This window comes from Aptenodytes patagonicus, chromosome 12 (assembly GCF_965638725.1).
Source record: "Aptenodytes patagonicus chromosome 12, bAptPat1.pri.cur, whole genome shotgun sequence".
NCBI classification, from domain to species: domain Eukaryota; kingdom Metazoa; phylum Chordata; class Aves; order Sphenisciformes; family Spheniscidae; genus Aptenodytes; species Aptenodytes patagonicus.
This window is the reverse complement of record NC_134960.1, coordinates 10,092,796-10,118,369: the sequence shown is the minus strand read 5'-3', so window position 1 is coordinate 10,118,369 and position 25,574 is coordinate 10,092,796. Positions and strand designations below refer to the sequence as shown.

Here is a 25,574-nt window from a genome sequence, read left to right as displayed (position 1 = left end):
AGACAGAGCTGATCTTCGTTTGTTTGGCTCCAGCTAAATCCTGTTGAAAGTCAATGTAAACTGTCATGCTGACAAAGTTTAATTGGAACCAAAGAGAGCGCCATCATGTTAATGGCTTTACATGGGAAGTTTTGAAAATATGGACTTGAGCCTGATTTATTTTGGTGCCTGCTGATGGGAAACATTTAAAAATGTGCTTTTGATTGATTTAAGTGAAGTAATAGGTTTGTTATTTCTGCATCAAAACTGTTGTTCAAAAGCATTTGCTGGAATATCTCTTACTCAGTATGTTGGAGTTCAGGGGAGTGTTAATGAAGGTTTTGTGGTGACTTGACGTGTCGCTGTTGTGGCTGTCAGAGCTGCAGTTAATGATTTCCTGAATGGATGAGGGTGCAAGAGGGGAATTACGGCCTCTTATTGTCTGGGTAGGAAGGAAAGAGGGTTTTTTATCATCCTCGGGGGAGTCCTGGGTTTTTATAGATACAGTTTGTGGGTGTTTCTTATTGGGTTGAAGGGTTACTTATTAGAAAAAGCAACCTAAACATTATTTAAGAACTTGTGTTGAAATAAAAATAAAGCTAGTAACAAATACCCATCAGATACAGGGCTTTGGTCCAGAGCATTTACAGCTAGAGATCTTTATGCCATTCTGGATCTTTCAATTTTTTAAAAGAAAGGGAGATGGTATGGATTTTGGTTGACGCGTTAAGGGATAGCACTGTGTTTACCTTTTTTGTTTGTGTTTCTATGTAATGTGAATTGTGACTTCTATTGCTTCGTGAGGTTTGAGACTTTACAGGCTTCATTGGAAACGTGTTAGATAACTATTGCTTGGACTGTTCGGCGTATTCATACTGAGCTTTCTCTATTTGATGCTTCTGGAGTGAGTTAATAAAGACTTTAATTAATCTTGCATCAACTGGCACAAAAAAATATATTTAATTAAAAGATGTCTTGGATTCAAATAGTCCAGCAGTATTCCCTAGCTATTTTGCAAAGCAAATGTAGTTGCTAATGCTTTTGAGTGAGCTTACCCATTCCCTAGATATAAGACTGACTTGGTTTGGAAGGAAGCACTGTGCAAGGGGTTCTCAGCAGCAGCCTTTGTATAATGTGGGGAGTGACACTTGCATTAGCTTTTCAAAAGAATTTTTGAATCCCATTAGTTTTCATATTGAAAATAGTAGAGTGTAACACACAAATATAATCTTAGTGGAGCTATTCCTTTTATTGCCAAAGCTATCCAATTCCAACTGATGTTTCTATTTAGCAGACTGATCGTAACAAGACATACAGTAGTGTCATGTGCAAACTGTTCCTGAGTGTTTTTTGTTAATAATTCTGCTTAGAGCTGAAAACTTCCAGTGAATTGCTTGCATGCACTACCAGTTGGGATGCTATTTAAGACAGATGAAGAGATCTCATATTGAGGCCAGTTTGGTTAATGCAAATTATAGAACAAGACCAGAATCAGCTGGCACTTGTGACTCTGCAGTGTCCTGGAAATTCTGAGCTGTTGAAAGACTTCAGCTTTCAGTGCTTTTTTTCCACCCCAGAAATAGCTTGTGGTTCAGCTGCAAGTCTGGGAATAAGATGATCTGAATTTTATAGTTAAGCTCTGACTTCAGACTTCAGGTCTATGTGGCCTTGACAAGTCACCTAACTTCTTAAGTGTTTGTTTCCTTATCTGCAAGACTGAGAATTACCTTAATGTGTAAAGATTGATTAGCTAATGTTTGTGAACACTTGGAGAGTCCAAGAAGATGCTACAGTTTTATGTAGCATGTTAACCTGGCAATTTGGGTGGAGATAATAGACCATCTGTTTATGGAAAAAGGAGAAGTCAGCTTTAAAAAAAAAAAACTGAAATCCTGCTGCTCCTGACAAGGAAAATGGATGCTGGTTTTATTTTATATGTAGCTGCACAAATGTCTTGCTTAAAAGGATCACATTTCTTTTCCCCATTTCCAGCAATAAAACTTGGGAAAATAAACAATGCAGTGATGCAGAAAAGAAATGATGCAATTAAACACACTGTTAATACTAAAAATTTGAATCTACATTGTTACCTTATTTCATGTTTTGCAGTTTTGTTATGATTGTATTCCACGTGTTGAGCCTTGCAGAGCTTAGAATGAGAAGATGGGGAGGCAAGAGAGTGAATTGTGTCTTATGGGTAATCTTAAAATACACTTAATTTTAAGGTTGTCTGTAGACATTTAAAACCTATGAGAGTATGTGTTTGATGTTGACAGCAGAGATTAATCAGCCAAAGTAAATGTCAGCAATATGTCAGTCAATTAGGTCAGATAACCACTGTGCCTTATGTCAGTCAATTATAAAGCATATTTTTAATAACAAGACCTTTCTGCACTTTCAGTAACAAAAAATGGTCATGTGTGAAGCACTGTATCTCTTTATCTTTTTAGAACAATGTTAGTCATGGCTGTCCATGAGTATATGTTAACAGTCCAGCAGTTTGATTAAATGAGGCTGGGAATGCAGCTACAGAATGAACAGCAGGCAATCTGATCTAAGCTTTATTCTTATATCCTAATTTTCTAAAGTAATAATGTAGTTTCAGTCATTTCATTAACTAGTAAATAATTATTTTAGCATTCTTGTTTTCTTACATTGCTGCAGTAAAGTGAACAATTCTCAAATGTAAAAGCTGCAGCTTAATACAGCTTTAATTGATCAAAATTGAGTGCAGGCAGTTGCTCTTCTCAGCATCTTGTATGGCACTGCAGCTGTTTGAGGCATCTTCTGATTGGTGTCTGTGCCAAAAGATCATTGTGTTTGTACTGGTAATAAGAGAATCATTGCTTTGACTTTCCTTATTCAGACATCATCTACAAATACTGTTTAAAAAATTTAGGAGATCTTAAAACATTGCTTCTCCAAGCTAGTAGGCCTAAAACTCAATTAATGTGAGTTACTTAAAGAATTAAGCCAAGTACAGACCTCTGTACAGATGACTGAATCAGATGGACAACGGCAAGAAACGTAGCTTGAAGGAATTTGGGTCATCTCCAGGCATGTTCCTGGTGTTGAAGGAGCAACTGTAAGTGCAGCTTTGTTGGTACGTCTTAGATAAGTTGTGTAAGGTTGGTATCCTGGATGATTTTGTAACCTGTTTCCTAACAGATACAGAAGAAACTTGATGTCTTCACTGCTTTCCTTCTAGCAGTTTAGAAATAGCCAGTGTTTTCACCCTAAATTTGAGGATGGAGCATGATATTGCTAATACAAAAAGCCATCTTCAGCATGTTGCAAATGGTGTTATTTTTTTTCTCCCTTTGTAATTCTGATGGATTATCCTGTTTGTGTTGCTAATGCTCTCAGAAAGTGCTTTCTGCAGGTTCATATGAAATACAAAAAATATACCCAACTTTGTCCCAAAGATTACATCCATGTGGATGTTGGAAGGTGGAAAAAGAACTTGTGCTTAGCTATACCTTGATAACAAGGGGGAAAGTTCTGTCTAGAATCAGTCATCTTAGGTGCCTTTTTGATCCTCATGTGTTTTTAATTGTAGGTTACAGTCTAAAGAACCCATTTCAACATACCTCACATATACTATGACACTTGAAAAGCTGCAGTGAGTAGGCAGGGTTGTCAGCTATGAAGAATAGGCTTTGAAGTGTTTGTTTTAGTACTTTGAGATTTATGTCTTGAATTCCAGAGATTTTTTGCAAATGAAAATGTGAATACCTTAGCTTGGGGTAGCAAGCTAATAGTAGAAGAAGGTTATATTTCCACATTTCTGAGGAGAAGTGAATGCTTCCAGTAGCACTGGGTTTGATATTTTTCGGCACTGAAATAAAAAGCAATTCTTGTATTGGTTGTGGTTTCCAGTACTGTTTGCCTTGCTTTGACTGCATCTGTTCCCAGCAAGTGTGGCTTGCCTCACTGATACAAATAAATACGTAATAAATGAAGTGCCGTGGCCCTTGAGCAAACAGACTCCGCTAGCTCCATGTGGGGTCAGATCAAGTGTGTCTGTCTGGCATTCCTGGGATGTGATGCAGCTAGATATGAATGACTGGACAGTATCAGCCAGATGCAAGCACGGGCTTAGTTTTGCTGCTGGTGGCAGAGTTGGTAGTGTCATAATAAGGGTGGAGCTGCAGCCGTCCTGGCAGTGGAGAAGGAAGGGTTGCAGGGCAAGGCAGAAAAAGGGGCTGGAGATCTGGATGCAAAGGGTGATGAGTATTGCCTGCAGTCTCGTGGCAGGGGATTAAGGAGCCACTGGAGAATTACTGCTGTGCTGTTCCAGGATTGCCTTCTGAAAGTGCAAAATGCTTGCTTTTAGTGTGAAGTTCATATTTGAGTTATATTGCTGTTACATATGTTAGCCTGCTTGAAAGCAGAGCTGATGGATGATCACCATCAGCAGAAAAACGCCCAGCCTTCTCAGGTTCTTATCTTTTTCTTTGGTTGCCTGAGCCCACCCTCTTAGCCAACCTTTTCTGAGAGAAATTACAAATATCCTGTCAGATTTTCGGACTATCTCCCTGTATCTGTGCATATCAATCTATCAGTTTGAGGGTGTCTGCTTGGTCCCCCGAGTTTTCCAGGATAGAGCTGAACTTTTAAATTGTGTTGGATAAAAGGATTATGAAGCACCTCTGTTCCTGACTCTAGTTCATGACTGTCACTTTTCCTTCGTACCTATTTGTAAATTCAATGCAGTGAGTGTTGGGTGCAAAATACTATAACCCATTACATTGGAAGACCTCTCTGTCGAGCTCTCAAATTGTTTTTCACATGGAGCTGGTGGGAAAAGAAATTATTATTAGGAAGAAGAACACTTAATAAGGATACTTAAAAATGGAATGGTGCTTAAGAGGCTTTGTCAATAAGCAGTTTCAGGCCACGCTCTGAAGAACAGCTTGGATGTCCCAAAGGATTTTTACAGCTATGCCAGTGAGTCTAATTACAGATGATACTTCTCTCGCTTAAGTCATGCCTCAGTTAGATCCTTACATCAGTGAGGCTGCTGTCTCAGTAGTGTTAATATTGCTTTTTGTAATTTATTTAATTGACTGTGACATACACTGAAGTTACATATGTGTGGAATGAATAAATTGCTTCTTGTCTGATCAGATGGATCTTAATAGTTTGTGGGTTTATTTTTTTAGGGATTATGTGAGGAGCGAATTGGAATCAGGATATGAAGGGCCAATGTACTTGGAACCTCTCTCTATGAATCGTTTCATGACTGCTTTAGTAGGTAAGTGCTTCAAATATTTGTGATGTAGGAGAGAGCTCTGCCTAATTCTCTTCATTGAAACCTGTGCACATTTTACCTCTTGGTTTCAAATTTCTCTTATCACTTTTAGTAGCTGTGATTCTCATTAATATGCAAGAGGCATGGGAGGCTAGGTGTATCCTGCCTGCCTTTTTCTATGCCAGTGATTTACCAATACTCTCGTACTTGCAGGTTTGAAGTATTTTCTAGGTCTGTTTGTCATGCTCTGCCCCTATGTTCTTGTCAGACTCGCAATCTGATTCAGAAGGACTGGATTGTCTATAATAATCTTTATGTGGAAAGTACTGTAGAAATTCAGTAATAATGTCTATTTGTAGTGCTTTTGTCAATGAAAGTGTTGTACAAGTATTTGTTCTTTATTGGCCTTATAGATGAACATTGTCATTCTTGTACAAAAAAACGGTGAAATAGATTTGTGGGTGTGTGCATGGGACTACAGGCTACTTCTTTTGTTAAAGGAGTCCCAGGGATATTTCTAATTAAAGAGTTAAGGAGTAACAAGTTAAAACTACATTTAAATTGTGTTTGATTAATGGCAGAGATGACTTATCTACCTAAAAATCCCAAATAAATCCTGAAGAATTGGACTTTCTAGACTGTTCCCTTACCCTTTGAACTTTGACTGGAAGAGAATAAATTCAGCGTTAAGGTTGCTATGCCATACCATATGTTCTACTGAGATGATATAGGAATACACGTGCATTGTGTATTTTAAAATTAAGCCTGAGACAAGCTTGAAAGAAAAATCTTCCTTAATTCCTTTCACTAAGATCTATGGTTTTCATCAGATTATCGACAGATTTAGTCAGCCATGTACTGTTGGCAAAACTCAGCTGCTTTCTGTTTACTTGCAGCTGCTACTGGCAGATTTAAATGGGTTTACTTCTTTACAGTATGTTAGGTCTATCAGAATATATTCATCTCTTGTTTGCCTGCATCCTTACTTTCAAATGTGGCATTTGTCTCTGCTTTTAATATTTTTTTTATAGAAATAACATTGGTATTTTTCAAGGAAGGGAAATCTTCTTTAGATATCCTCTCTTATCTCTTCTGGATTTCTAGATATATTATATTTTGCTGTCTTGTCAAATGACACCAAAGTACAGCTAAAGCCTTTAGTGTGTTTCTATGAGAAAATGTTTGTAATTAGTCCTTTGAATCTCTCGGGTGCAATGTGGGGTCCCATGATAAAGCAGAATCCCTCAGAGAGCTTCGCAAAGTGGCGGGCAGGTCTGGGCAGGAAGAGATCAGGAGGCGTTGTGTCATTCAGTAACATTTAGACAGAAACTAAACCGAGAGTCAAACCCATTATGCTTTATCCAGGTTTTAATATGGATTAAAAATAAGTGAGAAAAAGATAACACTGTTTTTATCCAGTACAGTTTTGGGTTGTACTGGGTGTCAGACTGAAGTGTCCCCTTATTATAATTGTTTTTCAGAAGTAGATGCTTGACTATACTAGCAAATGTGTGTACGTTAACATACTTAATATCCCCATTATTAATTTCCCCTGTTCTTTTAAAGCCAATTTGGAAGTGTAATTTTAGTCTTGATGCCAAGCGGTCTTTGGGGAAGACCTGTGAAAGTGGGCTATGAGGCTTGGCAGTGGTTTGTATAAATATGAAATACTTCCTCAAATTTGTTACATACAAAGGTATTTATGCAGTGCAATCTGCCATGTCACAGGAGTGTACTATGCTGAACTGTGTCATCTTCGCAGCAAAATGAATATACAGGTGCTTTGCTCCATCTTCTTATGTGTTCTGCCAGAGTGTTGTCCTGCAGCACTGTTGACAAAGGCATTGAGGCAGGTGCATGGGGGAATAATCGTGCTACTGATACAGCTCTGGTTCCTAAAAGTTCTGGTCAGAATTAAGGGGATGAGGTACAGTATGCCAGCTGGTTCACAAATTTAATCTTTGTTAATGCTTTTATTCATTAGTGCTTTTTGAATGGGGTCTCATAGTAATTTCTTCCCCTGGATCTAATTCAGTCTGATGACTGTTGACTAGGGTTACTAATATGCTGGATGGAAGAAATAGATGTCTTTGAAAAGTGCCCCAGTTCATGTCAGCTGTGAACGTTACAAAGCTGCGTCGTTTTGGCAGTGATGCTACCATGAAGACTTGCTTTTTCTTAGTGCACAATAATGGGATTATATATTAACGTTAAGACATCCTGTTTTTCACATAACGGTTAATGACGTAGCTAGGGAATGTGTTAACATCAGCTTTTTAAAATTGGAAATGAAATACAGTTCCCTACTCAAAGTGGCTTGAACAGTGGCTGTACTGCTCAGGCTTTCTTGTTGCACATTTTCCATTAGCTTACGAGCTGGGAGGCTACCTGTCAGCAATGTTTAATGTATTTGTGGAGGTTTTGGGAAGGGAAGAGAATGGGCAGGAACTTAAGGCAATAGATTTCTTCCTTATTGCCTCATTCCCTAGCAGAGGAGCCTGGTGTCCTGCAGGAGAATTCCAGCTGTCAGGTTCGTTAGCTGTGTCTGGCAGTTTTCAGGCATTTAAGTTCACAGAGTGCAAACATTCAGCTGGATTTGCTAGTCTTAGCAGATAGCTAGAGTGTTAAAATCTTTTTATGATTTGATATGAGGTACAAACTAATTTCTTCTGACTGATCCTGCTATATTATGTGTGATGACTGATGGTGTACAGCCCTACTTAGAGATAAACTATGATTTACTGCAGGGAGATGTTGTCTGTCCTGAACTAAGGTGCTGCTACCCCAGTTTAAAATGGGAAGTACCAGTCACTAAAAGCGCCATTGGAGGCATTTTCAGGCCCTTCCTGAAGGGGTTGAGAATTGAGAAGGTGCAGACTTCAGGAAGCAGACTGGGGCCTCTGGAGAAAGTGCTCCATATATTTCCTTTGATGGTGTAGAGCTCTCCTTCCCGTGACAAGTAACTTTTGATCGGTGTTTAGATCAAAAAGGAGGGAGGGTCAGAGAGTTTAGCATACTCAGCACATCACTGTTGGAGGAAAGCAGGTTTTGCTGTTGCATGAGATGAGACTGGACTCAGAGGTCCTATTTTGTGGTTGGAGAGCTCCAGAGTCGTCCCAAAGAGCACTGGATTGTTTAACATGATGTTGTCACAATATTTTATTTCGGATGACGACACTCTTACTAAATCCTGAAAAACATATTGGATGCTAATGTTTGTATCCCTTTGTGTGTGAAGCTGGGTTGCCGTAGTTACCATGAGTCGCAGAAATCCTTGCAAGCTCACTGTGCCAGGCTCCTGAATATTACAGCACAGCAGTGTGCTGGTGGTATCTTAAATAGGGTTGTAGCAACGTGTGTGTGGGCAGAGAACAACAAAGCAGAGGGAGAATGCTTCAGAGCTGGAGTCTGTTGAACTTCTAAAAAGATGAGTAGAGTAACTTTCTCTGAGGCTTCTAAGACCCAGTGTCCTGATAGTGTCTTGCTGAGAGCAACGGTGCTTGTTCTGAAAAGACATCTGCTAATTCAAAAATACATCTAGCAAATTGACAGTAGGACTTGGACGAGAACAGTGTGAAGGAAGAACAACTTTTTATGCTTAAGTAGTGGAGATTAGAGATTGCTTTCAGCTCATTGCATTCAGCTCTGCATTGCTTGCAGCTATTTTGAAAGCAGAAGTCCTTTCCTGGGTAGGGAAGCTAGGCGGAATGAAAGCAAAACCCTGGTACTGCTATTTCTCTTCTCGCAGCTTCCCTCCCCAACCCATCCAGAAGGGCTTACAAGGTTAGTAAGCTTATGTGAACACACGGAGTTAGCACTGACCTAGAGATATTAACGGCCTTGATTTTGTTACTCTGTGTTTTGCTAAGGCTAACTCCTGGTTTTGGGAAGGGTTGTGAAATGCAAACATTAGTGGAGGTAGCTCCAAAACGGAGCATAAGCACTTGGGTTTAGTGCCATGTATTGTGGCTTTCGGATGTAAGCTAACATAGATGGTGAACAAGGTTCTGCTTTTAAATAATACACAATAAACTTTTTCCTTACTGCAAAACGATGAGTGAGAATTGTTCTTATCCAGGCAATGTGCATTTCACTCCATTCCGTTTCCTCTGAAATAAAGGGTACAACTTCTAGTGACTCTAATGGGAGCAGTTATACTGGAGTGGTCTGCTCTAGAAATACCACCCTCCAAATCTCTGGCTGTGTGGGAGAGATGTGCTCGTGCTTGTGTCCCTGCCAACTGTTAAAGATAATTTAGTTGTTAATTATCTGTCACTTGCAAGCTTCAGTGATAATTTTGAGCAACTGCCTCAGGGCATTATGAAATTACTGAAGTCTCAGCTGCTGACCTGGCTGTTCTGTTGCTGCTCTTGGCCAGTAATTCCTTTTGACAGTATAAATATTGTTGCTCTAAAAGCCATTTGGGATGTCTGATTACTTTTTTGCGTAGATCAGGATAAAATAGTAGTATAGCTGGGCTTCAGAAAAGCTACTGCTGTGTATACAGATACTGATGGGATTTAAGTTGAGCTGGGGATGTTAAAGAAAGAGAGGGATGACTTGTTGGGTTATCCTCTGCGTGATTTATTCCTGGGACTTCATATTAATCTGTGTATGATTCTGCATGTGTTTTGGGTTTACACCTCACTAATCTGTAAAGTGAAAGCATGCACTTTGCATAGTTTGAAAATGGTAACTTTTGTGACCCAGCAAAAGCCATGGAGTAGCCTGGTTTCATAACAGGTATGTCCTAGTTAGAACTGTCATAATATGCTGGATGTTGATAACTGTGTTATGGAAAGATAATGTATTAAAATACATTTTTTCCTGAAGGGGATAATCAGCTTGATAACAAAATCCTGTGTCGCGTTTTCAGGTCAGCTGGTGGTATGTACACTCTGCTCCTGCGTCATGAAAACAAAACAGATCTGGCTTTTCTCTGCTCACATGCTCCCTCTGCTGGCACGACTTTGCCTGGTCCCTTTGGAAACCATTGTCGTCATCAACAAATTTGCCATGATTTTCACTGGTTTGGAAGTTCTCTACTTTCTGGCATCAAATCTTCTGGTGCCCTATAACTTGGCGAAGTCTGCATACAGAGAGCTTGTCCAGGTAAGGCAGCAAACATAACAATTTTATTTTCCTTGGCCTGAGCCTTTTTTGCTGGAAAGAAAAAAATACTTTGGCTGTCTTCTGTGCAACTCTGTGTGTGTATGTTAACTCATGCTTTCTTAGCAAACCAAATGTGTTCCTTTCCATAGCATCTTCTTTCTTTAATTTATGGTAGCTTATAATATGTATGGGTGAGCAGTTAAGACATTAGCATGAATTATGCTGTTGGCCAGCTGAGCATGTCTACTTTTCTTGGACTTAGCCTGGATTTGAGAAGGACTAAGCAAAAAGACGAGATTGTGGCAGAATGGAATTTATTTACAGCCACATTAAGTGAGCAAGGTAATCCCCATGTATTAATTGTAGTAGCTGTTCATTTCAAGAAATGCTTTCTGTATGAAAAGCATTTGTAATTACAGTAGTGTTAAATTGGGAGTAACACTAAAGCTGATTTTGACTGTAATAATCACTGACTTAGTCAGTGATTTGTAACTTGCAGACAGTGATTTAAAAGGTCTGTAGTATTTTCTTTAGAACAGCAGCATTGCTGAGACCTCTAACAGGTTAACAGAAACAGAGAAGACTAATCTGACATGTATCCATTTTGTTAACACTTTGACATCTGATAAATATTTAGTTGAAAAGACACTTTGTTAGTGGTACAGAAACATCACACCTCACTTTTTTTAATATAAAAATAAAATAGGTGTATATGCATTCTTCTATATATTTCAGTATAAAAAACATTGATGCTTGCTTAACTTTTGACTGACCTGCTATTTCGGCTCTCGCCACTTGCTGGATTTTTTTTCAAACCAAGCCACTGGTTTTCTGCCTCCTGCTCTTCAGTCCAGAAGCAGTCTGAAAACGGACTTGTTAAGCTCTTTCAAAGCCCTCTTTAAAGCTGCTCTTTGCTGTCATATCTGTCATACACAAACAAAAACTTGGCAGCAGTAGGTGTCTGGTGTGCCAAGGTCTCAGCCTGTCATGTTGATCATTACTGTCTGGTTATTTATTTTGTATGTAATTGGTCTTTGGAGCAGGATTATCATTCTGTGTTTGTAGAGCACCTAGCACGGTCTGATCTCGTCCGTAACTAGCTTGTAGACTTGCTGATTAAGAACTAATTCGGGAGCTAACTGGCAAAACTTCAATATACTTGTTTTCCAGTGAGAATAGGAAAATCATGCTTACTGTTTACTTAGAGTGGTAATATTTGGGGTAAAACAGTTGCATGGCTTTGTACAGCTCAAAGACTTGCAATAAGTTGGAACCAGCACTTCCGTTTTCCACGTGCATGAACGGATGCAGAGTTTAGCTTCCTGAAGTCAAATTCAGATCGGATTCGGATTTGAGAATCATGTATCTATTTTTTTCTTAGACACTTATGTTTAAAACACTTCAACATCTTATGAATGTTTTAATTGCAAATACATTCTGGGATGAGGGGGAAAATAGTTGTTTCTTGCTGATTTTTTTTTTGGGGGGGGTGGTGGTTTTTTTTTTTTTTGGTCAGAATTGTATTCTAAATATAGCTGTTACACAAGTCTCATCTCTAGGATTGCTTGTCTCTTCCCCCTCCCCACCAGTATTTCAAATCTTTGCATGCCAGGCTGTATTACAGTGTTGTGATCAGGAGGAAGAAGTATTCCTTGTACGTGGCCTTTGGACACTGATCATACTCCTTCTCCTGACTTTTTAGGCAGAGGACATAAAGTTTTTTTCCTTGGGAATATAGAGAAAATGGCAGAAACTTTATAATGTGGCACTAGATTTATAATAGTGTTGTATGCTGCTTTTTGAAATGCATGTAGTAGAGCATGGGTTGGAATGAAAAGTTGCATGTGAGTGGTTTTTGCATTGTATTGACAATATGGGAAGACGGGATTTTTGTTTTTAAAGAGCTTGCTGCTCTTTGCCTATGTTCCTGAAACAGAACAGAAAAAAACATCGGCTCATAGTGTGTTCATATAACTGGTTGCAACTCCATTACAAAACAAACTTAGTATGCTTATTCCACAGGAGGATATTGCTGTTTTGTCTTGAATATTTTCCTACTTGTATTTCCATCACTATAACTTTGTGCAGTTGTTAGTTTTCAATGATGCCTTCATCCTGGTGTTTGTGAGTTTACTACTATTTTAGGCTGGATTTGATTGCTGTTTTGATATCAGTGGCAAAACTTAGTGAATATTGGGATGTTAAACACCAGGAGTGTTTCCTGAATTCAGCACCATAGGGGAGACAGCCCTAACAGGTGGGCCAAGGCAGCTTTTTGTGTGTCTATTTCAGACTGTGGCTAATGGTATAATTTAAAAGCAGGTCCAGAACCTTGGCTGCCTACTTGCAGCAGAAGATGCCAGAAATACCTCACGGTTACGAATCTACATTATGAGTGTAGCATGACCCTTTTCCGATGTGGTGGAGTGCTCTGCCAGGAGCTGCATAGGATTGCTTGCACTGGTCCCAGGCCAAGGGAGAGGCCAAGGGAGTCTCCTGAGGGCAGATGCATTTCCTTCACAAGTCTGTGCAAAGCTAAAAGCGGGATCTTGGCACCGTGTCCCTGCCAGCAGCATACTGCTTGTCGATCAGCCACAGTACATACTGCAGCAGGTCCCATGAATGTAACATCCTTCCTGCTTGTCATGAAAGACTAACTAGGCAGCTTTTTTAGCATTTGCTAAAATTTGCTAGCCATTATGGATTGTATGTCATTGTGGGAAGCAGATGATGAGGAAATAGTTATGAGTGATTTCCTTTTGACCTTTTGTATTAAGTCCAGCTATATGAAGTTCCAGCTTCTTGGAAATGATGGCATTGTAACTTAGTCTTTGCAATACAAAAGAAGTAATTTGAGCTTCAGACTTCTGAAATAACTCTTAAGCATGAATTTCAAAACACTTGGTAGATTAGGAGCAGTCAGAAGTCTGGTACATGTTATTTTTTGAGATACTTAAACATTAAAATGTCTGAGGTATTAAGTTTTTCCTTAAAAACAGGTCGGCAAAGCAGATGTACTGTGCTGAAGTGATGTGGCTCATATTTCAGTATCTAGTGTGTGCAGTGACTTGGCAGTAGCTACTGAGAAAACAACATTGCTGTGATTTAAGCTGGGCAAAAAGGTCTGAGGGTTGTGCATGAACTGAAGGCACGTGTCCCTGCCCCTCTGGCTGTGAGCGGGCTGCAGGCAGCAGCTCTGAGCCAGTTATTCATAGGAAGGGGCATTCAGCTGGTCTGATGGTTTGCTGCACAGTACTTCTCCCGACTTCAAGACAGACAGTGGTAATATGTCACTGCTGAACCTGGGCTCTCCCTTTGTCAAACTGTAGTTTGATGTACCTCCTCTTTTCCTTTGGGATGGCTAATGCCATGTGAATTATCCTTAGCTTCCTTGTGGCTATATTGTTGACTATTCTTTTGTTACCAAATCAGAGGTGCTGTGAACCAATAACAAACTGCATTTTTATGTCTTGCCCAGGTGGTGGAGGTGTATGGTCTCCTGGCTTTGGGGATGTCTCTGTGGAACCAGCTGGTCGTCCCAGTTCTTTTCATGGTGTTTTGGCTTGTCTTATTTGCTCTTCAGATCTATTCCTATTTCAGTACACGGGACCAGCCTGCCTCAAGAGAGAGGCTCCTCTTCCTCTTCTTGACAAGGTAATTAACTAGTCTGCAAATAGTCGGTTTTCTGTTTTGAATATCTTCTGAAATGAATGTTTGTGCTCTTTTAGAGACTAGATATGTAGATTGACTTTATTGCATTTGGATACCCAATAAATATTTGTCCTTATCGCAGTGACCATGTATGTAAACCCTGTTAAGCTTGTCCTTCAGAGAATGGATCCCATTCAGAACAGACAGCATTAGTAGAACTGTGGGAGAGTTCCCAAAGAAAGCAAAATATTCCTTTGATGAGGGAATAGCTATAATTAGAGCTTTGGTCCAGAAGTTGTTTTCAGTATACAAATTGGATTTAAGTCTGAGATATTTCATCTGAAGTTCAGTCCAACTGATACCCTATTCATGATTGTGTTGCTTTCTGAGCCCTGTATGTCTTGTTTCATCATTCTGGTGTGGGACACATTCTTGAGTTCATCCAAGCAGCTGAAGTACCCAACTCCAAAGTAACTTTTGAGCCCAGTGGTTAATTTGGCAGAGGTGTAAAGATCTTAAAGATACCAAATTCCTAAAAGCTTTGTAAAAACTGGTTGTAAGATAAAGGAGAGAGGCCAGTGTTAGTGCTGTTACTGAGAGAAAGGCAGCGTTTGGGGGATTCTTCTGCCTGGAACCTATGTACCTTTGCTGGCTGTTGTTTAACCAGAAATTACAGCATACAAAAAGGAGCAGGAATGTAGGGCAGAGAGGAACTGGGTGTGTTGCAGAAGATAGGTTAGGCAAATTAGATAGTGTAATATTGGGATGGGGAGAAAAGAGGTAAGTTTTCTAAACACACAGGTGACATAGGACATTCTTTAGATACCATACATCATTAGTTCTGCTGTTTGGGTAGCAACTTGAGTAACTTGCTCATCACTACAGCTTTCCAGTCAGACTTTCCAGTTGCTTAGCTTTTTCTTGCCTCTGTGTGAGTGTATATCTGTCTATGGTGCCATAGTGTAAGCTGTCAAAATTAATTATCATTAAGGAGAAATGCCAGGGTTTTATTGCATCTAGTATTAAAATTGCTTACAGTGTCACACTGCATTATGTAAAAGCACTGACTATTTTACCTGGTTGTTAACTAAACCATTGGTGTCTGAAGTTTTTCCTCCTGTTCATCTCTGCTGCAATTTTAGTTTTGTTGCAATAAAGTACTGTATTTAGCAGTTAGCAGAGGTGGGGAAGCAATACTTTTCCTTGTAAATAAGTTGAGTTTATCCATACACCAAATTGCTAGACTTCTCCTATTGATGGCAAAACAGGGAACTTGCTTTGCAGACTTGCATTGGCTTGGCAACTTCACAGAGATCAGTTGGTATTCATTTACTCATAGATCAAGCCAAAACCAGGACAGAAGTTCTCCCTGCAATTGGAAAAATATAGAAAAACTATGCAAATATTCTCAGTGTTCCCAGCTCTGTCACAGTAGAAAAATTATAAACGCTTATTCATCTTAAAAACACAAACTCAGGTAGTATCACTAAGCCTCTTACCCCTTAGGAGGGAGCTGAAGTACCTTGTCAGGCCAGTTAATAATGTAGTGCTGGCTGTTTAACAAAATGGAAGAAAAGATGTGCTCTTCCATGGAAGTGAGTGAATTCTGCATCTGTGCCCTTTAAGTGTAATGATTCTTAAAATAATGTAGCTGGAATTCAGGTGAGAGCAATTGGGGTGTGCAGAATAGCTGTGTCCAGTTTTCATAAGAATGTCAGAGTGGCTGTACTGGGTCAGACCAAATACTGATCTAGCCTAGGATCCAGTTTCCAGCAGTGGCTGTAAATGGGTACCTGGAAAGACACCCACCCATAATGTGGCAAATGGGATGCTTCCTAGTACTCTTCCAGTCCCGCATCCAACTTCAGCTGTCAGGCTGCATTAGCTGGATATGGTTAATACATATTCAGTAGCCCTCAAAAGACTTCTCTTCCATCAGTTTGTGCTTTCTGCCCTTGAGCCTATGTACACTTGTGTCATTTGAAAGATCCTGAGGCAAGGAGTTTCACAGCTCAACTTGGTCTGTATGATGAAAAATTCATTTTGATTGTTTGAATCCATATAGTTTAATTCAGTGCCCCTCAATTCATGTATTGGGGCGGGAGGGAAGACCAAACAGTTCTGTTCTTTTCTTTAAAATTGAGAGTAGCACAGGTCTGTTCTTCCCAGACTGGAAAGCTCTTGATTGCATGTTTGCTGTTAAAAACTCTTCTGTACCTTTCATTGTCCTTGTTGTTCCTCTCAAAAATCTTTGCCGTGGGTATGTAACTGCTGTGATTTTTGAGAAGCCTTGAAGAGTTCAGCTCTTTAGGACAATCTGTAAACTTGTGCTTGACACACAAACATAACACTGAAAGTTCCCCAGGCTTCTCTTTGAGCTCTTAAGCTCCTCTGGGACCCTTGCATAGTAGATCGTCTAGAAATAGGTTTAAGAAGGGTACTAAAATTAGTAAAAAAAAGGATTGGGCATCACGCAGAAAAGCCAGGATTCTTGATTTCTGATAATTTATTTTGAAGCAAAACTTAGAGTTCCTTAAATATCCTACAGAAACAGCTGCTTTAAATACTGCGTTTCTCACTACCTTGACTGGCAGGAACATTTAAAAGCTTTTTCAGCCCTGCTCAGCTTGGTAAACAGGCAGAATTTGAAGGCTTACTAGAAGCACTGCAAATAGTATATGTAAACACATCAACATTTTCTGCTGTGAATTGCTTTCAAAGGAGATTTCTAGTTAAAGTAGACATTAAAAGAGACAAAGTAAATGTCTCTTGGACGAGCTTTGTTTATTTTTGAAGCATATGCTTCCTCAAAACTCTCTTGACTTGTCAGAGCACTGAACTAGTTCACTCTTCAGTCAGTCCATTAGCATGACGTGTTTTTGACTACCATAATTTCTCTCACAAGTCTACTATCCTGGTGAACAAGTAAAGATTTTTTTTTCTTTTTTTTTTTTTAAATGAATGGGGATGTCAATGTATTACCTTGGATTATGTATGTGAGGATTTCCAGATGTGTAATCCCTGGCTGACAGCTGGTTCTTTACCTAGTGTTGGGGCATGCGGTACACTGCACTTGCACTCCCCTTGTTCTGGCAGCGTCGTGTTTCAGAAGCCGAAGTACGCTCTGAGGCTTAGGCTGCTCCAAATATTGCAGTGCCAGGACCAGCAGAAGGGCAGCCCTAAGGTGAGGGAGCTGAAGTAATGCATCTATTGTCAGCATCGTCAAATGTATTTTGGGGTCTCAATCCTTGGGACTTCACTGCTGTAGTGAAAGAGAGAAAGAAGCCTGCTGAAGGAAAATATCCTTCACTGTCTTATTTTGCTGCTTCTGGCTCAGCTGTCTGAAAGACAGGTGTTGCCTACCTGCATCTGATGTGAACGCTACCAAAAAGCCCCCAATCTCCTGATAGTATTTATCAGTTTGATGTTTGTTTGCACTGTTGTGGATCTGAGTGGAAAGTGCCTTAGTTTATCCATCTGCTTTAACTCTGTGTTTCTGGTAGCTGGCTGAAATCTCAGCCAGTAACCTGAGTGCATTGTGGCTGTCAAATTGACTTTTGGTTATGAAAAACCTACGCAAGCAGGACAGTGCCACCGTGTGGCACAACGCTGGAGGGGGACCGGAGACATACCATAGCACAGCCCTAGCTCCAGCCTGACGGCAGCATTAGCTAGGGAGCTGAGATGAAGTTGTGTCTTGGAAAGAAGTAATAGAATACGTCTCATCTTCTTCTTTTTATAGGAGGATTTCATGGTGGTGTAGAGCTTTTAATATTTTCATTAAACCAATCCAATTTTGCTTTAAAACCAGCTTGCACAGTTAACAGGACAAGGGGAGAGCTCATTACATTGCTTTTAATTGATGGACCTTTTCTTTTTGTTTCTTTTCCCCTCTCTCCTGCCAGTATTGCCGAATGCTGTAGCACTCCATACTCGCTGCTGGGCTTGGTCTTCACAGTCTCTTTTGTTGCTTTGGGAGTTCTGACTCTCTGCAAGTTTTACTTGCAGGGTTACCGAGCATTCATGAATGATCCTGCTATGAACAGGTAAGTGCCTCGTTGTGCCTAGGGTCTAAAAAGCAGCAGACAAAAAGGGATTTATATAGAAATATATGGATTGCTTTGCAGTTTTTTAACTTGCGAACTCTTGGGTATCTTTGACAGGCTTTTTGTATGCCAGTCTATGTGTGCATTGGAAGGATTTGAGGTGAAAATACAGCTTGTCACTGACTTCTTGGGAGATGGTTCTTTTCTGTAACAAATTCAGGGCTGTTAGTTGGGATTGTCTTAGTGCTTTCATTTTCATGAGTCACTGGAAAATTTTCATGTGCTTGGATAATATAAACACTTCCTATTTCCATTTCCTCATTTACCCCGCAGTCATGTGTGAAACAATACTAATCTATGAGGCTTAAAACACAGCATTGTATGGATTGCCTGTAAATTACTATGGGAAATAACCAAAATACAGAAACTGCCTTTTCTTAATGCTTGCCCCAACTTGTCTAATATGAAATTGGGATCCTAGGTATGACACTACCTTTCTCAGTTATTCCAGCCCTTAACGCTATATAGAAAGTTCAGACCATATGCAAAAGATTGTTTTGCCTTTTGGATTCCAAGATGTGGAAGCAAAAATGGTATAAATCGGTGGTGCCCAGGAGTAGTCTACATAAAAGCATCTTTTGGGGAAGCATGTGGTTCTTGGTGTTCTGTACTTTAACTGCATCAAATACTAGTGTTAAATTGTGGTCCTCGGAGGTATTAGATGCAGTCTGATGCTCCAAGCCAAAAAGAAGTGGACAGCTGTATTTGGTATAGGTAGAGAGAGAATAAACTGAAAAATGGCTAAATTGCTGATTTTGCCTAAACTGGGCACCAGGTGGGGTGTTGAGTCAAGGATGTTTCCCCAGAGCCAAAGGACAGACAGGAGGGTGGTGATGGGGAAATACAACGGGTGGAGAGGGTCTTTGTGGTGATCTAGGAGTGAAGCTGACTGGTGCCCAGGTGTAGACACAGCAGGGCTGCTTCGGGCTTGTGTAGGCAACACTGAGGCTGGTGGGTTCCTCCTCTTAAGACACAACCTGGGTCCTTAAAATGCTTTGTGCTGGAGGGGGACTCTGTCATTGGGTGGTGTCTGCTGGGCTGGATGCAGCCCACATGCTGCTAGTCAGGAGCAGGGTTCTGACATTGGCTAGTTCCCAACCGCCAGCACTTCAGCATTGCTGAAAACATTCCTCTCTGGTTAGCAGGGACATCAGTAAAAGCTAAAACCAGTGACATTTGAAGGGTTGTGGCAGAAACAGACAGCTTATTTCCTGGTGTTTCTAGATGTATTTTTGAACCAACATTGACACAGAAAGATGTGATTGTTTGTTCTTTTGACTGTGTTGATCTGCAGGGGAATGACTGAAGGAGTCACACTCCTGATCCTGGCTGTGCAGACAGGTTTGATTGAGCTCCAAGTTGTGCATCGGGCGTTCCTGCTCAGTATTATTCTTTTCATTGTGGTGGCATCCATACTTCAGTCCATGCTGGAAATTGCTGATCCCATTGTCTTGGCACTGGGAGCCTCAAGGGACAAGTAAGAGACTGATTTCCTAAACAGAAAGTTACTCAATGCTGTTTTTAAGAGGTGATAAACTAGTAATTGATGGCCTGATTTGGATTTTAGTATCTTGTAAGTTACCCTGTCTTTTCTGTGTGTGGATTTCTTTTCTAGTGTAAATTCTCTAGTTTTTCCCTCTTTATCCTACTCCCTCAAGGGCACACAGTAATACTTTTCACCATGCTGTATGCTGGCAAACAGGGGTGACTTTGGTTGCCTGCTCCTGCTCAGGATTTGCGTCCATCTAGCCTGTGCAGGACCATGCTGTCCTGCAGCTGCTGGCTGCCCACCCTGAGTATTACGCTGTTCGGTGGTTATTCTCCCTAGCAAGAGTGTCAGTGCACTGTGGTCTCAGTTAAGCAAACCCAGGACTCCAGTGCCTGTGCTCTTCGCACCCGCGCTCCATTGTGTGGATTTGCAGAATGGTTTTGCTTAACCGCCTCTGCAGTTGGGTAGGTTTCCCTCTAATGCAGTGGTCTTAGACAGCTGTCGAGGATGGGAAATTTCTAGGAGTGACCTTGTATTAGATACTGTAAAACCTATTTTTTTGTGAGGCTGTGATCCCAAAATGATAGGGTTTACTGGCAGAAAATAAGAGGTGGAAGGCTTGCATTAGTGTACCAGATGTTCTCATCATGTGGGATTGTTGTTAAGTTTGTGTTTTGAAGAGCTGTATTGGTATCTGGTGTTCTTGTATTAATCTGTTTGTATCTTTGTTAATTGCTTGTGCCTTTTCCCTTTCTGTAACCTGTAAGTGAAAAAATAAGAGGTGGTTTATTTATGTGTAGAGAGTTTGTTTAGCTTAGAGGCTACTCATAGCCAGTGTGTTCTGCCTCCAGCAATATTAACTTCAAATATAGTAACAGAGGGAAAGGGAGTAGAGCCAAGATACGAGCATCTGCCCAGCTTAAACAAGCGGTCTGTGGTGATAGCGAGTTTCAACTCTCTCCTGCCAAATCTCCCAGGCAGTTCTAAATCAGCTAGGGTCAGGATAAACTTCACTTCAGCTCTCCCTTTCTCCCTTACCCACAGACACAGAATCGCAGACCTCACAGTAGCGTTCTGATGTTTCTTCAGACTATATTAAATTAGCTCTTGTCCTGTCCCCCCAATACTTTCACTTTTTCTGTACCTGATTTCCAGAGCTAAATGAGGTTAAAATACAACCTTAGGAACATGTAGAGGTAGTATAGTAAATTACTGGAGATATTCTGAAAGCCTTCACAGATGGGTGGGTGTAAAAAGATTGATGGTGTGTTTAGGTTGGGGAGGAGATTAGGAAGAAGTAAGTGATAGGAGCAGAGTAAGGACTGACAGAGATGAATGTTCAAGTCCCGCTATGTTTCTTCTTTTGTGATCCCTGAATTGGGGAATATACTTCTAAAAGCAGCAGGGTTAAATCTGGTGATGAAAGGATATACCTTTGCCCCATGCATATTAGCAAAAAGACTTAGAAGAGTTGTAAGAAATACATAATCTGGGAGAACTCTGTTTATATAGAAAAGTGTACAGTTAAATGCATGTTTAATAGTTTTCTTTATTTTAATGGACTTTCATCTGAAACATTCAGTATCTCAGGTACTTAATTTGTCTAATCACTGACGACCCATTATGACAATTACTGTAGGTGAATTTTTGCCCATGATCTTTGTCTTTGTATTGAAAACAGTAAAGGTCAGATGAGAGGGAACTTTTCATACTGTATGTGTTGTAGGCATGCATGCTGGGAATTAGACTGTGCCCAAGTAAAATAGAAACTCCTTCCAACAAGTTCAAGCCTTGAGCAAACATCTACCGTACCAACATCCAGCAGTCAGCCTATTCTTATTCTGACACTCAAATCTGACTTGAAAAATAAAAACCTATTCTGTTGTTTGCAGGAGCCTGTGGAAGCACTTCCGAGCAGTCAGCCTCTGTTTGTTCTTACTTGTGTTCCCCGCGTACATGGCCTACATGATTTGTCAATTTTTCCACATGGATTTCTGGCTGTTGATCATTATCTCCAGCAGTATTCTAACCTCTCTTCAGGTAAGAATGTTAGCCCTGTAGTAACTGTGAAGGCCTGCGTTAGCTGTGATCCTGTTTCTCTGGGGGGGGAAATACATGATGAGAAAAGAACAGGGTTGATAGAAGGGCAGAAGTACAAGATATCACATAAAATCTCTTTCTTTATCCTATATCTGAGGCTAAGGAGCTCTAGAGGTGGGCTGAGAACATAAGTGAATGGAAGTCTATTTCAAATCGTAAAGCCAGAAGGCTTTTGAAGGCATAACTATCATAGTAAAAAGTTTTTGGTTTTTTTCCCCAGAGTACTCGTTTATGTATTGTTATTTAGCTATGGCTCTTTGAAAGCAATTTGATGTTCAAAACACAGTAGTGTAAATACAGGAAATGTTTTGTAGTATGAGTATTTGTTATAACTTTTTTTATTATTATTAAATTTATAAAATCACCCCTCATGATGCTCAGCACTTTTGTTTAATCAACTCGGCTATGTTCTGGACTCAGGAAAGTACAGAAGGGGAAGTACTTGGGAACTTAAGCTTAAATGCTTTGCAAGAAGGAGTGACTTTCATTTGTCTTGAAGTTCAGCAACAATTTTACTACTTTGGGGCTTGCCTGCCCTCTGTCTGATTTGGGAGTGTTGTGTATACAGAGCTCAATGGACAATGCTGAATGACTTCAGTTCCAGTTCAGAATTGAATGCTGAGCTCGTGGTCTTGCACTGTGTTACAGGTGCTTGGGACGCTCTTCATTTATGTTTTGTTTATGGTGGAGGAGTTCAGAAAAGAACCAGTAGAAAATATGGATGATGTGATTTATTATGTAAATGGCACATACCGGCTGCTGGAATTCCTCGTCGCTCTCTGTGTGGTAGCATACGGTGTCTCGGAAACAATCTTTGGTGAATGGACTGTGATGGGTTCTGTGATCATCTTCATTCACTCCTATTACAATGTGTGGTTGCGGGCCCAACTGGGATGGAAAAGTTTCCTTCTTCGCAGAGATGCTGTGAATAAGATAAAATCACTGCCTGTTGCCACAAAGGAGCAGCTGGAGCAGCACAATGATATCTGTGCCATCTGCTACCAGGTAAGAATGGAAGTGTCAAAAGGTTGACTTGAATTGAAATACCTCTAGACTGTCAAGTTCAGTCTGCAACTAGTAAAATGTTACTTGAATTATGTTTAATGAGTAATATTGTGCTCAATAAGTTACTTAAATTACCCAGTTTTCTGCTTTGTGTAAATTGATTTGGAGTGTTGTCACTGAGATAGTTTTTATGAATAAAGAGATTGGATGTGTTTAAACTTTCATTCTTTTTTTTTCCAGTTACGCAACAAACTGTGTCCTTGAGCTTCTTTGAAACCTCTCGTGTTTGGGTTGAGCTGGTCTCAGTAGTAACAGCAAATGTGCCCTTTCTTCATTAGTGGAAGATTTTGTTACTGAAAGACAATGTGTACTCATTAGCTGATTTGTTACTATTCCATAGAAGCAGCTCAGTCGCTACAGACATCGCTACTTCCACTTCATGTGCAATGTCAGTTTTATAACAGAAACCCCTAATTTTCAAAAGGTTAAAGGTTTTTCTGATGTAAGCCAGCAGATGTAAGGACCTTAGAAATTAATGCTGAAAGTAGTATCTTTATCACACCTCTAGCTCCAAAGTCTCTTTCTCTTGGATAGAAATTGTAGTTCATGTATGACGGTGAAAGAACCACCATAAGATTAGTAGCGTGCAGTTGGAATGCAATTGGATTGACTCCAAACTTGATACAAACTTGATACTTCAAAGGGTAAAACTACTGGTGCCAGGTTGAATGACAGTGTTTGAAACACCAGACTAGTAATATGTGGGTCTCAGCTGACAGAGTTAGGGTGTTCCTTCATTTCTGGTTTGCTGTTGTTACATGTTGTGTCTGTAAGTGTGCTGGTTTTGACTTGCACAATTGTTTCTTAAGCCAACTAATCCTGTGACTCTCATCCTACAAAAGCTTTTATTTAAGTGTAATAATACCTTATAAACAAAGCTTTTTGCCTAATTTCTCATCCCTGTAATATAAGCAGCCAGGCCTGGCTTGTGTTTGAATTGTGTGTGTATTTGAATGTGGAGTCTTTTTGGTATGAAGGAAGCAACATCCTCTTACTTGCCTGTGGACTGCTTCTGTCTCCTCTGTGGCTAGTGGACCCATTAGATGTATGGGATGAGAGGAGAGGAATGGGATTACATATAATATGATCTTCCTTTTTTTTTTTTTTTGTGTCTTTCAGGATATGAAAACTGCTGTAATCACACCATGTAGCCATTTTTTTCATGCGGGTTGTCTTAAGAAATGGCTGTATGTGCAAGAAACCTGCCCTCTGTGCCACTGCCAACTTAAGAGCCCTTCACAGCTACCGGGACTGGGACCAGAGCCAGTTCAACAGCCAAATCCTAGTGCAGAGCAAAATACCAGACCTGGAGATGCAGCTGAGCCCCCTGGTGTTGAACATGACAATGGGCCAAATATGAAAAACAGCCCTAGCGAGAGCAACGGACAGGTTGCTGAGGGACAGGACGGCCTGGAGGCCTCTGCTGAGATGGAGGGGTCTCGGAGCATGGACAGCGACACAAGCCCGTGTGAGGCCAGCCAGGGAGCAGCTTGTGCTGCAGAACTAATTGCAGCCCCAGAGGGGTGCCCTGCTCAAGACCCGAGGGTTTGTGTCCGGCTCTAAGGTGACAAAGGATGACGCGGGAACAAACACATTTCAGAGATCCAAGTTTGACTCAGAAGAAAACCTATCCTTCCACAGCTGTGAAAGAAGTTTAGCTATTAATGCTGGTCAAAATGTATTCTCCCATGCTGATTTTTGTGGGCTGCTTGGTAGTGGTAACTCCAGTGAGATGTAGTAGAAATGACTCCAGAAGCTCTCTGAACTGTGGGCATAGGAAGGATGTCTGGAAATAAATTGCAGTGAAAGAGTGTTTTCAAGACGTAGGTGAGGGATAAGAGGAACGAGAGGTCTGTGAGAGGTTGTAGACAGATGGACAGGACACTAGCTTTTGTTTTGGTCAGGAAGAAGGTACCGCATACAGCCATGTCCCGGGGTACCCGAGAGGCGTTAAATGCAGTGAGTTGCTAGTCTCTGATTGAGGTGCAGCTTTGGTTGCTGACAAATTTTTTATGGCACGTAAGCAAAAATCAAAGATACAACAGCAGTGATTGTACTAGAAGATGGAAGCACTCTTAATACGTCATGTGTATGCTTTGGGTGTTCTTGGTGGGGCAGTTGCATTTGAATTCATGTAATCTATAGTGACTCTTGACTTTTATGACGGAGTCTTCAATATTTTGATGTATATGAAACTTTTGCTAATAATGGGCATAGTCTGGGCTGCATGAAGTAAACTAAAGCTCTGATGAACACTTTGACCTCTGCTACCATGTGCAGGAGGAAAGTGGGATGAGTTTTAGGGCACAGATAGAGGCCTTGCAGTACTGTGCTGTGTAATGTTTAATTCTTGCAGCTGAATTAAAACAGTATTAAACTCTGGCGATATTTGCACTTTGGGAATGAGTACATTATTGTGTATGATCAGACTCCGCAAATGCCACTTTTAAAGCTGTTAATAGGTTTGCACCTTTTTTCTTTGACAAGGACATGTCCATACTTAAATTTTTACATGCATCATGGCTTCAAGTAGAACTAGGGACTGGGGTGGGGAAATAGATGGGAGTAGGGGCAGGCAATTTTTTTATGTGAATTTTGATATGAAGAGAAATTAGTCACTTATTTATACGATAGGCTTGACTCAAGTGTTTTTCAAAGTCGGTATTCCTAATGTGAAATGTGATACTATTTTATTTTTAGTAGTAAATTTGGATGTAGACTGACAGACATAGCTGAATGTCTTAATAAATTACACTTGAAGATTTTTACACCTGGTTATGTGATTCTTGTATGAAATTCCATGAATTAAGTGTGTGTT

General features: G+C 40.3%; 1 protein-coding gene across 4 annotated transcripts in view; it reads left to right on the top strand.

Annotated features, from left to right (window-relative positions):
* Positions 1-25,524, top strand: part of RNF145 (ring finger protein 145) — a 51,990-nt gene extending 26,466 nt beyond the window's left edge. For all 4 annotated transcript variants that reach the window (XM_076349904.1, XM_076349902.1, XM_076349903.1 and 1 more), the window contains exons 4-11: positions 5,145-5,236; positions 10,110-10,345; positions 13,824-13,999; positions 17,902-18,042; positions 19,397-19,579; positions 21,484-21,631; positions 22,340-22,696; positions 23,876-25,524. In XM_076349904.1, the coding sequence (XP_076206019.1) occupies positions 5,145-5,236; positions 10,110-10,345; positions 13,824-13,999; positions 17,902-18,042; positions 19,397-19,579; positions 21,484-21,631; positions 22,340-22,696; positions 23,876-24,319 (1,777 nt within the window). In that variant the 3' untranslated portion in view covers positions 24,320-25,524. The remainder of the gene's footprint in view (positions 1-5,144; positions 5,237-10,109; positions 10,346-13,823; positions 14,000-17,901; positions 18,043-19,396; positions 19,580-21,483; positions 21,632-22,339; positions 22,697-23,875) is intronic.
* The last annotated feature ends 50 nt before the right edge of the window (positions 25,525-25,574 follow it).